Source organism: Triturus cristatus, chromosome 7 (assembly GCF_964204655.1).
Source record: "Triturus cristatus chromosome 7, aTriCri1.1, whole genome shotgun sequence".
Lineage (NCBI taxonomy): Eukaryota > Metazoa > Chordata > Amphibia > Caudata > Salamandridae > Triturus > Triturus cristatus.
In genome coordinates, this window is record NC_140590.1 from 999,021,001 (window position 1) to 999,035,493 (window position 14,493).

General features: G+C 45.0%; 1 protein-coding gene across 5 annotated transcripts in view; it reads right to left on the bottom strand.

Annotated features, from left to right (window-relative positions):
* FNIP1 (folliculin interacting protein 1) overlaps positions 1 to 14,493 on the bottom strand; it is a 343,332-nt gene that overhangs the window by 35,446 nt on the left and 293,393 nt on the right. For all 5 annotated transcript variants that reach the window (XM_085618038.1, XM_085618035.1, XM_085618039.1 and 2 more), the window contains one exon: positions 6,969 to 7,137. In XM_085618038.1, coding sequence (XP_085474164.1) covers positions 6,969 to 7,137 — 169 coding nt within the window. The remainder of the gene's footprint in view (positions 1 to 6,968; positions 7,138 to 14,493) is intronic.

Here is a 14,493-nt window from a genome sequence, read left to right on the forward strand (position 1 = left end):
TTTGTTTTTTCTCTCAGGTGTATCTCTATATGTATAGAATAACCAAATGAACGTTTGGTTTGAATGTTCTAGTCCTTTGAACCTTTTGCTGGCTTGAAAATGGTATGTCAAGGCCAATTGTTGATTAGACTGAATTTGTTCCCAGGTCCTCTGACGCTTTCTGGGAGAACCCCATTAGCTTATAACAGTCCAGCACAACAGCAGTTTTCAATGAAGACACCTTTTCGAATTGAAATTCTTCCGGCGAAAGGTTTTTTTAAGCTCTTGTACGAGTTTGTGCTACACTGGTTTGGTTACACCATCTCCATCAAATAATGCATTTGTTGGAAGAAGATCATGCGACAGGATATCCTTGATAAATTCACCCCTTTCTTTTGCTACATCCATCTCTCTATGTGCTTGCGAAAGTTGTTTTATTGTAACCTGTTTTGTAGTGGCTGAATTGGCGAAACTCTAACTATGGAAAATATAGCATGGAAGATTAGCTTTAGTGATTATGTCAAATAGCTTTTTCTCTTTCAAGTTCTGCATATAGTTTTGATCCATGTTCCAACACATCTAGTAGACGTGTTTTGTTTATAGTTATCCACATATTGTTTGGTCACGAAGTTGTGTAGTTGCACAAGCTCAGTCACTGCAAATGAGTTTCCTTGCTGCTGCATGAAATGAAGATTGCGGTCAACCTGTTTATTAAAACTTTCGCCTCTCTTTCCCACAACTTCGTGGTGAGGAATAGTTTCACAATGGTGCATTAATTTTGAATTGGTCATCTCTCAGAAAACATTGTGAATAGAAAGAACTTCATGGAAAACTAGCTGCCATTAAGCAACATATTCACTTTTACGTGTCTGACAAACAATTCTCTTGGAGCTTTTCTGTGATCTCTGGAACGTCTGTTCCAGTTTGATATATGGAGCCACAGCATTGAACCTTCCCTCTCGGTCTTTCACCACAAAATGTCTTTGGATGAATTTGCTATAGAGGCATGGATTTTTCACCTATAGCTTCTTTACGCTTTCCAATTACCAGGTCAAATATCTCAGGTAGTTTATGCAATCAAAATCGCGAAACAGTAATCACTGACTCCACAGTCTTGACGTGCAGCTCCTGATCAGTATGTACAAAGTTTTTCACTAGAGCTATCATGAGGAAAACTTTTCCCCAGTACTTGCAAAGTTCTGATTTTTCTTCACATTCTTTGACAGTCTACAAACTTGTTTTTCAGGTTTTCTGATTTTTAACTGAGTGTACTGAACATTGATGGCTTTGTATTAGGTCTTTTGAATGAAGTGCTCCCTGTGCCTTGTTCACTTCTGGGATAAGATATGCAAACCTAATTTGTCATTCTTGTTTCAGAAAGCATTCCAACGCAATGTTTCTAAAGCCTCAGCTATGATGAGTATACCTTCTAACAAACTAACATAATGAGTTCTGCTCAATACGGACTGGACAGTTTTACTTCCAAAGAATTCAACCTCAATAACTGCATCATCTATGCCACTTCCATTGAGTTAAATTCCTGCACACCGCAACACAACTTTGGCCATGTGCAAAGCGTCCATCACTGGATAAAGATCTGCAAATTCTACTGGATTGCTCATAAAAATGTCAGCTACAACACAGAAAACACCTTCATCGCAGAAACTTGGCAGGGTAGGCTGGTCTTCAAGCAGACAACGCACATTTTGGAAATTCTTTAGAGCTGTTTATACTGTTGCGTAGTTTTTGACTGGAGATGGTATTACTGGTAAAAAAAACAAATTGTTCAGTAGAACGGTATTCTGGGGGATCAGAGCATGAATTCCAGGCCACTGAGGAACTAGCTTTTCTTCATCCTTCAGTCCGCACAAAATAGGCAACATGGTAAATTCAATTAAATCAGCTTTGCGGCCGCAGCATCAGGTAGTAGATCCATGTGCACAGCCACTTGAAACTTTCAGGTAGACTGGGAAGTGTTGATGTCTTGTAGTGATTTTGCGCACGTTGGCAAGGCAGTGGGGTTATAAGTTTGCAGCTTCGTTTGATTATGTCTAAAGCAGACACAGACGGTTTTCTATCAGCTACTTCATTTGTACAATCTTGATAAAAGGACCATGGCAGTATCATGTGTGTTGGATGTTCCAGACAAAGAAGAGCGGTCTTCAAAATCAAAATGATCAAGACCAGCAATTGTAAATCCTTTCCTGGTAAAGTGACTTTGAAGTGGTGTGCTGTCGGATTCACAAGATTCTACCGCATGAGCTGCTGACAAGTTCCTGCTTCATACTATGTCATTATAACTTGTTGATACACCAATCGTATTCATTGAAGTGATTAGCTCTCTACTTTTACACTCATCATAGATTGCGTGGGCAGTCATGTGTAGTGGAGTTTTCTTTTTGCTGCGATGCAATTAAATAAACATGATTTGGAAAAGACAGTACATTTGCAAAGCATAACCCTGTCAGTTCCTGGTATTTTCTGCCACTTCTTTGTTTATATCTTTAAAGCCATCATCAACCTTGTCGGCTTCTTTTCTGAACTCAAGAACTTTCGTTTGTAACCGTTTTGCTTTGCTAATTTTAAACAATGATGTGAAAAATGTAAAGGCAACATCAGGCATCCTTGTTGACTCCCATGATTTGCAGAGGTCTGGGGCATCATAAAATGTGTTAAGCCCAAAATGTAAATGTTTCAGGACATTTCTTAAAATGGTTCCTACAGAACTGCAGGAGTCAAATCAACTGAGAACATGAAAAGTGGCTCATTCTTTTTGTCAGATTGACAAAAACAAATTCTACGATTGTTCATTCTCACCAGAAAAATCTTAATTTCAATATTATCGATCAATACAGTTTATTCAATGTTGACCATTATTTCTCTGATCTCACTGAGTGTGAACCAGTAGCCAGCACAAAAGAGTGGCGTTAAAGCCTTATTTTCTTTTTCAAAGAGTGCAAACTTAACTGAAGGCTGGTGGTTACATTACTGCTGGAAGCTCATTGTACATTCATATTTTCAAATGTATGCACACATGCAGTTCAGTGGTATACAAATCCACTGCAAATACATTCACTTCGATGTTTAGATCAGCTACTCAGCTGAAAACGTCATCTTGGAACAAACTAGCTGCAGATAAAAACATGTTTGCCCTTTGAGACTCAAAGTTGGCCCTTGTTCTGGCTACACCACAGATAACACATTGAAGATCCTCTGCTTTCTGATCAGTTTTTGGAGGTGAACAGAGGGGTTGCCATCAATCGTCTAAGTGGATGAGCACTGGGTTTGGTTGTCGTCGCTTTCTCAGAAGGCTCGGGTTCTTGTTGTGTCACTGGTTTCTGCTATTTTTTAACTATTTTTTTCCAGGCTTTTTTCCATTGTATACGACTTGTAGCAGTTCTAGTTCCAATGCTAAAATATCTGATCCTCTTCACCCATCAGTTTCAATTCTTTGTGAACTTCGTCTTGCCGTACTTCTGCAGCATCTCAAACACTCTTCTGTCCAGCCGCAGTTGATGTTAGTTTTTCTTTCGGATTACTTATGGCATATGAAGTGTGGAGAAGTGTGGCTCAATAGTTAGAGCGGCAGACCCTGATGCAAAGGTCCGGCCCGGGACCAGGGTTCAATTCCCGCCTCGGCGGGTCTTGGGTTTAATTTCCTCGGACCGGATATTTCTCGCCTCGGTGCCTAGTCTAATCATGGGTCCCACTCTACAACTCTGGGCAATAGCTTCCTTAATCTCCACAACGGCCCCAACAGCGCAGGGGATGCCTGGCTGCACCTTGGGGGGGCCCAGGAGTGGACACTTCACAGGGAAAGCCAGGATGGGTTCCTCTGCGGTACAAGTACAGCGCCAGGACACCTCAGTTGGTAGGTAGCTGCGCGCTTTACAAATGCCAGATTAATTAATATGACACATTTTACTTTGTTGAAGGAGTCCTCAGATTTTGTAGTCAGCAGCACTCTGTCAGGAGGAGGCAAAGATCTTTTGCCACCACCTGATTGGCTCAGGTTTACAAATTTGAATCAACGGAAAACCTGAAACAAAAACAATATTAAATTATAAATGACCAATATGATGGCTAAAACACATCATTATAGAGCCGCCATTGTGGATAATGGCGGAAGGGTTGCTCTGAGGAGTTACTGTTGGTCTCTATAAGACTACTTGACCCCCAAAACCTATGTTTTGACACCAAAATGAATTATATAGTTCTCATGGTTCCTGAAACATTACATTATCAAAGCAACACATCTGCCATTTTTAAAAATGTTGTCCAGAAAAAGTCGCCCGGATTAGCAATGTCTACATAAGCTAAATTACTTTTTTAATGATACAAAAACACAAATCAAAAGAGAAACTCGCTGGACGACCATTTATGTTTTACAGAGATATATCAAGGGGCCAGGACCTAGAAAGGGGGTGTCATTGGAAGGGGGGGATGTGGTTACAACTAATGAGGAGATCCCACTAAGGTTTGATAAAGAGAAAAAATATGTACTGTGTGGCGGAAGTGAATCCCAAGGATGTCTGTGAGTGAGTGACAACACAGGAGATGCTGAGACTCCAATGAAGACAATGCAGGATAGCCTAGGTAGATGATTGAAAATGAAATGAAAGAAGAATGATGCTCTGAATTGCTTTTTCAAAATTTATATGTGAAAGAGAAGAGATGTGTGGTACAGTGTTGCATAGTATGGGTGATGTGTGCATGTTAGGATGGTCGATATGGATGGATGTGATGTGTAAATGGTAGGCAGAATAGCAGGCTCAGGGATGATAAAGAGGATTTGGGCTGCTAAAGATGGACAGGAAATAATATTACCTGATGTATGGAAATAAATGTATTGCACCCAAGTTCTTATCTATCCGTTCCCTTATGCATCTCTACATTGATGCTACCAACTTGATTAGCCAAGTGGTAATTTTAAACCTCTAAATGTCAGTGGAAGCCCTCTGGTTGTGGGGATAAGTCAAACTTTTTAATTACAAATCTTCTCAATACCACCTCCAGAGGCATGCTGCCATGCAAAGGACAAACGCTTTATTAAAAAAGAGGAAATTGGAATCTCGAAAGGAAATGTCTCACAAGGTAAACAAGAACTTCCAATTGACCTCAAGAGAAATTAGTCCATCCAACTTTCTTCTTTCCTAATAATGAGGTACCTGCAAGAATTGTTAAAGTGACAACGCGGAATACAAAACTGGTAAACCTTAAAACTCAAATTGTATCTTTCTGGGGGTATGTTATGGTGCCACCATTTCAAGCACATGTTTCCATTCTATTCTAACAGTAGGACATTAGTTGCAATTGCTAAAAAATGCAGCAAACAAACATGACTATGGTATGAAAAGGTTATTCAACAGTGTTCTGCTACAGTTGCCAATAGTCTTGGCCACTATAACTTTCTGCTCCGAGAACAAGTGTGAAGAAGTACATAGAATAATACGACATATTTTCACGAGATTAGCACTTTGTATTAAAGTAGAGGCTTCTTTGAAACCTTATGATGATTCATCTACTGAGATGACTCTTTAATGACCGATTTTCCTAGTGGGCGTTTCCCAAAATCAACAAGTAACAGCTTTGTGAAGTTCAATATAAATCAAGAGGTCTTCTGGTAAGCATGTACTTACGCCACCCAATTACTGTTAAACTGTAATATGTTAGCTTGTAAATCACCTTATACATAACTAATACTAGAAGAGATTCACAAGACTCAGTCAAATTAACCCTCAGTAAATTGCGTCCTATCCAGGTTGCTATGTAGACTATGGTCACATAGTATATTCTAGGAGAAACAGGACTCGGCTCTAGCTTGTTGCATAGAGCTAAACATGCATTCCCGAACTTGATGGTCCAACTCTTGTTCTGACATGTTCAGCTTACGTTCAGAATTTTGTCTGGAGGATATGTTTCACTGATGAGTGACAGCCAAATAGACACGGATTGCCTTCGCGATTCAGCACACTATTATGGGCTCTATATAAAATAAAAAGACTTCGGCACACGTCCTTGATGAATATCATAATCAATATTATCTAGCATGGAACCTTCAGCTGTGAGCACTAGATATATCTTTTCAAGTTCAGGTGGGTTAATCTCTAGAGTCAACTATTCCAGAGTCTATAAGCCACACTAGCCAGTAAGCCTTTCAAGTCAGGCTGCAAGTGACAGCCTTAGTCCACTAATCTGGCACCGACAGGGCAGTCACCACAGCACAGCTCACATTATGTCACACAATATGCAGTGCAAAAAAGAAAGAAAACTAAAAGGGGTTCTACACAGATACCTGAAGGGAGGACAGGCAAAGGATCACGGGGTCAAAGGATTGCTGAGTGAAGATCCTTATGGTTAGGACTCACTAGGGTCTCACCCATAAGGAACCACTTACCTGCCGTTTCCGCAGCTGTACAGAACCCCCCAATCAAATGTCATAACATCAGACCATGTATAATTGGTGGGCAACATTGCAAGGCACACAATACATACCTACAGAATACCCAAGTCCTGCACTATGCACCAAGCCAATAGTTTAAATTGTGCTTGGCAGCTCAGCGGCCTACATGACCTACTGTTATGAATTCCTTAAATTATACAGAGTGGGCTTTGGTTCCACCCAGAGGAGTAATCCTACTTCACATCATGCTAATGGCTGACTGCTGTACCATTTTGGCTCGTATGGAGGGCTTGCACTGCACAATGATCTGTCATCACAGTTCAAAATAGACTGAATCAACAAAGATTAGTTACCTCATAGAATCACAAAGTAAAAAAAAGAAACCCTTTCTTGTTTTGTTTGTACTTCGCAGCAGACTTTTATAAATGTTTTATTCAGAACATACTGGCTTAAACAATGCTTATTTTAAAAACTGATGTTGGTCCTACTTAAATTGAGTAATCCAACCAACTGAAAAATCTGGGGGCAACCTTGTACTCCTTTAAACATATTAAAAACATAGTGAATAGCATACAATATTACTTACTTGCACAGCATGTGACAAGTCTGACATCAAGCTCTGTTTTATTTTGTCATCATTTCCTATCCCTTGCAGAACAAAATCCGGAACATAGGTCGAGCAGTAACCAGCTAGCAGCGATCTCCCAAAATTTGCAATGCTGGGCATGACGGAGTTCATATCAATTAACTTTGACCTGCAGGAAATATATATATATGACGCTTGTAAACATTTTGATGCGAATTATCAGCTCAGCTAAAATAACAAGTGTTGGCAAAGTCAATATGTCATGCCTTTGTACAGCATCCCCAATTAAGTTCTGCATGGCTGAAGAAAAAAAAAAGTCACAATGACACAATCACTTTTATAAAAAATAAAAATTACGGAGTCGGCCCAATAAATAAAAAAATATAAGTAGTGCAAAAGTGTTTTTTAAGCACGAGTGGGGGAGCAACAAAGAGGGCGCTGGAGGAGGAAGCATCACAACGGACCTGGGTAGGGGGAAGCAACACAGACTGAGGGTGGGTGGGCAGGAACATGGAGGGCACGGGCGTCAGGAAGCAACACAGAAGGCGGTGTCAGGATGCAACAGAGAGAGTGTGGGAATCAAAAGGAAACACAGAGGGTGGGGGAGAAGCAACAGGAGAGAGAGAGAGAGCGTCGTGGAGCAGGCAGGAGAGAAGCACAAGGGCAACAGACAGCCACACGGAGTGCAGCCAGGGGAGAGAAGTACACAAGGCAGACATCTGAAAAACACATGCACTCATGGAATGCTTACCCCAAAAGAAAAAAGCTGTGCTTGGAAAAAGAAGCTGTGCAAGGACAGAAGTAATGTGCCCATGCTCAGGGGAGGGATAAACACATTAAGAGGAAGGAAGGAGAGCCAACACAAACTAACAAAGGAAAAGAAAGTAAATGAAAGAGACAGCTAAACCATGCAATAGTAAGCAGTCGGCAGGCTCGAAGCCCACAATAAGCGGACAACAGGTATTTTAGCCAACAGACAGCTTTCCCTGCTTTGGGGTCGTAGCCAAATTGGTGGCCGCATCGAATGCAACCTAGTGAGCTCCGTAGCCAGCCTGTATAAGATCCTCGAATAATCCTTCCCACTCAGTCCAGATTTGCAGTTGAAGACCTCTCAGGTACCAGACACGTACAACAGATGCCGCCCGCTCCGATTTGGGTGTAATACTACTGCCATTGTACAACCGCGGCAGCAGAAGGATAACCAGCTAGGCAGGGCTTCAAAGGTGCCAACCCGGCCCTGAAACTACGTTAGGCCTGAGAGGTGACGATATCAACCTCTGCGCTGGTGAGCCCCGCAGCAACCAGAACGACCTATCCTCATTGCATGCTCCTTCAGGTCTCCCAAGAAGGCATCAATACGCTGTACTTGTGGCCCCCCCCACCCGGTCCCAAGAGAAATGTTGCTGTACGAGAGCCCACTAGGGCTCTCGACTGCCCCTTGCCAGCTGGTCTGAGATCGGGAGGAGTGCTTACGTTGTGGCAGACAGAGCATGTTGGGAACTCCTCACGGGACTACGGACTAAACCCCTGGATCTGCGATGCATGGGCCTGCTGATGCCTGTGCCCCTGGAGGTGAGGGTCTTGTTACGCTTGGGGAGCAGGAATGAGGGACTCTTCCCGCCCCCCTAAAAATGCTCTAGGGGGTGCCCACTGTCACTTGTCTGGGGGACCCTTGCCTCACCTAACCTTGCACCTTGGAGGGGCCTGTAGGGGCTCGCCGCGCTGACCGCCCACTCTTAACCTGCCTGCCAGCTGCTGACAAGCCCTCTATTTGTTCACAAGATACCGTGCCCAGCTGGAGACATTGAGGGTGAACCACAATCCTTTCAGATCTCACGCTCGAGACTCAACCACGGCTCGCTCGGCCGCATGTGAGGTACGCTCAACTGTTGAGCCAACATCGGCCACACTGTGGATCTCCGGAGATGAGACGCATTCCCGCGAACACACCAAGACCGCAGTGAGTGTGGCGTTGCACCGATTGTGCTGCAGCCTCTTTGCTCTGGATCTCCCTGATGGGGACCACCAGATGACTGCTTCGGCATGGACTGGGTCTGCTGCCTAGTGACCCTCACCACAACATTGACTGCTACACTGGACTGCAGAGTGCTCTCCCCCTGCTCCCCCTTTTCGGCCCCATCAGGCCCCATTCTGGCCTAAAACTGCAGACCACTCCGGAAGTCCACACCAGCAGTTCCACAACACAGCCTAAAAACACTAGAGGACAACCACCCACCCACCTTGAGAGCTTGACTGCACTGCATTCATGAGGAAACCAAAAGCAAAGACTCTGGGTCCCCGGCCAGGCATGGGGGAGCTCTCAACACCCGGATGTGGGGACGGACACTCCGTTGACATCTATACACCTTCACCTCAATAAAATATTTGCTGCCATAGTGGACACCAAAGATACCCTCCAGCAAGATATTAGTGCAGTGTCAGTGGGCTTAGGGCTCTTGCAGACCTCTTGGAAGAGTTCACGGAGGGTCATGAAGGACTAATCGCTGAAGAAACCGACCTCCTGGCAAACGGAGCAGGAGCGGGCAGCTGCACTCCAAGTGGATGTGGAAATTGAGTCCGGGACTTCTATGGTGGATGGTGCTGCCTTATCTGAAGTGACTCCAAAGTGTGTGAATGAATTGGTCTGAAGCACTGAGCTGTTGATGAGGGGTGGGGTTGGGGCGGGGAGTGCTACCTGCGCAACTTTAGGCCAAAATGTGCTCTTTATACATTCCTAAACGGGGTCTTTTAGGAGGTTCAAGCATGGGGCTGTGTCCTATGTGGGTTTCTTACTGTCTCCTCTATGGCTCTGAGATAGGGGGTGCTCTTGTGGTTGGAGACACATGCCCACAGAGTGAGTACATGAGGGGCTGGAATGGAATTGGCTTACACTTTACAGCATGGCCTACCTCTCCCAGATTAGTCCCTACCAGGTGACTGGAGGTGGCATTCTACTGACAATGTTTTTATTTTACATGTTGTGTGGCTGGCTGTTGCTGGGCTTCTCTTGGGTCTGGGAATTCATAGTTCGGGTTCTTACAGTTTTTCTCTGGGTTTGCACTGTGTATGGATGGGGGGGGGGTTTGGTTGCTAGGAGCCGTCGGGGAGACCGGTGGTGGACACACATGTGATCCGTTCAGATGCAGGACATACACTAACCTTTCCATCTTGGAATATTCGGGGGATGGGTTCAACCTCTAAATGCCATAATATCAACAGGTATCTGCGGGAGCAGGGGGTGCAGGGGGATATGCTGCAGGATACTCACCTGGTAGTGACGTAGAGCACTTGCGGCATAGGTGTGGGGCCAGTTTATAATACCTCCTATTCCGCTTATGCTCAGGGGCATTGATATGGATTAGAGTGGGGACACCCTTCGAGCTTATACACTCCACCATTGGCCACGAGAGACGTTATGTCCTACTCAAGGGTATGGTATTAGGCAGGGACATCACTTTAGGGAGTATTTTATTTCTTCGCTCACTCTCCACCCTCTGGCTCCAATGACGACAAATGAGCTCTTGTTAGGTGGGGAATTTAATTGTGTAGCCCAGGGCATTGGCACACAAGACAGGAGACTGCTTTAGAAACTGCCTGGACCGGTGGCCGCTATCAGACCCCTGGAGAACTCAGCATGGAACGACACAGGATTACTCCTACTATCCTCATATTTACCAATTCCACACTCGATTAGAAAAATGTGTTTGCCCTAACATGCTTAGTCAATATGTGACGCACACAGAGTACTTGGGGCGCACCCTCTAAGACCATAGTCCCTTGTTGTTGGGCTTCTGGCCAGTTAAGGAATGTCCAGAGATCCCTATGTGGCGACTTAACCCACTGTTCATAGAGGATGCTTGTTTTCAGGACTCTCTGAGAGAAATGATTGCCCAGTACTTCGAACTCAATGAAGGTTCTGCTTCCTCAGGCCTAGTCGGGGGGAAATCCTTTAAAGTGGTTGTTCGGGGTCACTGTTTGAGTCACTCGGTCAGAGTTAGGAGGTGAACTAGAAGGGGAACTACGGATTCTGGATGGCAGGTTGCATGAGCTAAACAACACTCTGGGCTCCGATGGGGATGCTGCGCTCCACCTCCTGGAGGCTTGATAGCAATATAATGCCATGTTAGAACGCCTCCGCTGTCATGAGTATAAGAACTATATTGCCAAAGCACATGATGCGGAAGGACGGCTGGGTAGGCTATGGCTTGGCTCATTCGCCTGGAGTCCCGTGGGGCCCTTATTACACACATTCTAATAGAGGGCAGCATAACTCTGTATTCTTCCACGGCCTTTAACACCTCGTTTCAAGAATATTACGAAACACTGTATAGGCGTCCAGACGCTCTGTCATTGGAGAAGCAGGTTGCCTTCCTGCGGCGAATGTCACTGAGAGCGCTTACTCACAAGTCACAGGAAAGCTTGGAGGGGGGTGGGGGCCTATGATGGCACAGGAGACTTGGTACGCCATTAAGGAAAGGGCTACTGGGAAGACCCCAGGTCCTGATGGTCTGCCTGTCGAGTTTTATTCCACATTTGCAGGGAACCTGGCTCCGAAACAGGAGTTGCTGTATGCTGACTCTTTAAAGCATGGATCTCTGCGTGCGTCCACACAAGATGCAATTGTGATCCCACTCCCCAAGACTAAGATCCTGGGTGCCTGTACCACGGCGTTTTGCCATCTGTGCATGCTCAACATAGACTTCAAAATTCTTAGCAATGTTCTGGCCCTCCAGCCGCTTCCCACAAGCCTGCATTGATAACACGAGAACCAAAACGGTTTCATTCCATCTCGCAGTACTTCCCTTAATCTTCGGAGTCTATACCACGTCCTTTAGCATTTGAAGGTGCAGTCTCTGTCTGGCCACGCTTATGTCAGTAGACCCCGGGAAGGTCTTTGATTCACTGTGGTGACATTTCCTGAACCAGGTAATGCTTTAGCCATGGAGCAGTTGGGGAGCTCTTCGATGAGAGGGGGTGTGCTCAGGCGTGGCAGTGGAGGGCCAGGAACATATTATTTCTCTTTATGCAGAAGATCTCCTTCTATATTTGGCTGATGGCCAAACAAGTGGAGATACCACTTTACATCTTCTAGGAGAATTTGCTATGCTTTATGGCCTTCAGATCAACAAAGCCAAGACCTGCTTGTTCTCCATGTCGCTTAGAGTCATCCTACTTAACTGGACTTAACTGCGTCTCCCACATCTTTTAAATACTTGGGAATTCGGATATTCCACTCCCATGAAGACCTTTGGTGAGGCAATTTGCGGAAGGCCCTTAGATCGCTTAAGACCTGCGTCCCCTTCTGGAGATCTCTTAAGTTACACATTATGGTCAGGATGTTGTTGTCCAAAATGGTCATGCTCCCAGAAATATTGTATTTTTTTTACTAATCTCCCCATTGGAGTTCCTCTGTCTTGGTCCTGGCAATTAGAGTATTTGCTTTAGGAACGGATATGGGATGGAGGCCGCCTAAGGGTCTCCCTGGAGGTCCTCTGGTGCCCACCTGATGAGGGGGGCCTGGGTGCACCTGATTTTGAGTTGTATTTCTTGGCAGTACAACTCCAGTAGGTCACCCAGTGGCTTGATGGGGCTAGACTTCAAGAGTTGGGTCAGATGGGACTGGCTCATAATCAGACCATGCTGCTGGCAAAGTTACTTTGCCCAGCAACGGCAATTCCCATAATTGGGTTCTATTAGTGATGGCCTTGAGGTGTTGGAGGCGTTTTGAGGGGAGGACTACGGGGACACCCTTTACCTGCCTGCCTTCCACTGGTTGGTCTCACCCATGGGGACTCTCACTTTTTTCACAACTGGGCAGCTGTCGGCCCAGATAGATACTGGCTTGATAACAGTCGGCGACTGTTTTCAATTGGGAGTCTGACACCAGATAGAAGACTTAGTGGCTCAGCATGATCTACCCCCAGGCCAATTCCTAACCAATGAAGCATTGCCATGCACCTTTAGAGACTTGTGGGCCAGTGAGCGGATGAACCAATGACAAAAGGTACTAACAGCTTTGGTGTGGATGGGCACGGCATTTGGTGAAGTGTTTTTTTATAGGTCACTGACCAGTATGGTCTGAGGCACGTGTTGATACCTAGGCATAGGAGGGGATAGATATTATGGAGACACCTAACAGACTCTGAATGGAGTAGGGTTCTGGGGTACCCTAAAAAGGTCTCCAGAAATATGAGATTGAAGTATACTCAATTTAATTCTATTCATATTGACATACCTAACACCCCACAGACTACAGGTCATCTATGGAGTTGCCCCAGATGTAAACATTTGGATGCATATTTTTGCCATATGACCTAGAGCTGCCCCCAATTACAGCCGTTCTGGAATGCAGTGATCTGTGCACTAAATGGCACCCGGAACTGAGCACTCGCTTGCAATCTGGAGGCCTGCTTGCTGGGGCTGTTGCCTAGACCCTGAAAACGTAAGGTTGGCTCACGGTACCTGGATTTGGCCCTAGTGTTTGCTTGAAGACTAATTGCAATAGCATGGAAGTCAGCTGTGGGGCCAGTGATGAGTACATGGATGAATGATGTCAGCGTGAGGGCTAGGGCTGAGGAGAGGGCCCTGATTTGTGAAGACACTAGAGGGGTGCGGCGATGGGAGAAGGGTTGTGGTCAGAGATATTGGAGGCTTGCAACAACCAGGGAGTGCCACGGAAGACAGCCCCGACACAATAGATGGATTGGCTGAGAGAAATGAAGGAGACTCCTCTGGCGACTCGGAAAAAGAGATTAGACTCTAGAGTTAACAGTCTCATGTGCCCTTTGTCTGCCCTACCCCCTGCCTTAGATAATAGCTCTGCTTGTCATGTCCCCAACCCCCCCCCCCTCCCCCCGATCGCTGGACTTCCTGTCTTCGGCTCTGAAACCCCAGGAGCTCCAAAAGGTCTCTCTCAGGCTATCCTCCCTCAACTTATCTGTTCTGACACCCTCCCTTTTTAAAATTGGCATGTGCGACCACTGAGACAGCTTGGTTTCCCATTTCTGTTATTAGTTTTTCATATGATGGCATCTGTGATTCCCCTCCCCTTTATTCCTGAGGCTTAATTTACATGACAGTGAGACTTGGAGGAACAATGTAATTTCTTTCGAAGCCATGCATTATCTGTGTGTTAGGTCACAACTAAGAGGAGACCCGGCGGGTGGAAAATAGAGGGAATTATTTTCAGTATTGGTCTATACTTGATCGTTAAATTCAACTCACTTTTACCACAAAGTTATTTCATCTTTGATTATACACCTGCTGGCTCTCTTTTGTAAGTCATGTTCATTGGAATGATATGTACAGATCGAGATGTCAAGACGCGAGTGTACTGAATTTTTGCCAATAAACACGTTTGAAAACAAAAAAATTAAAAAAGGCAGCTTTCCCTGCTTGCTAGTCAAGATGTAAAAATAAAAAATTGTTCACTTTATCACCCAAAAGGAAGGGGAAGAGCGTAGACAGCCGTTTCTGAAATAGGTGCTTCAGAGAAGGAAAGCTGAAGGAAAGTTGCAGGAGAACC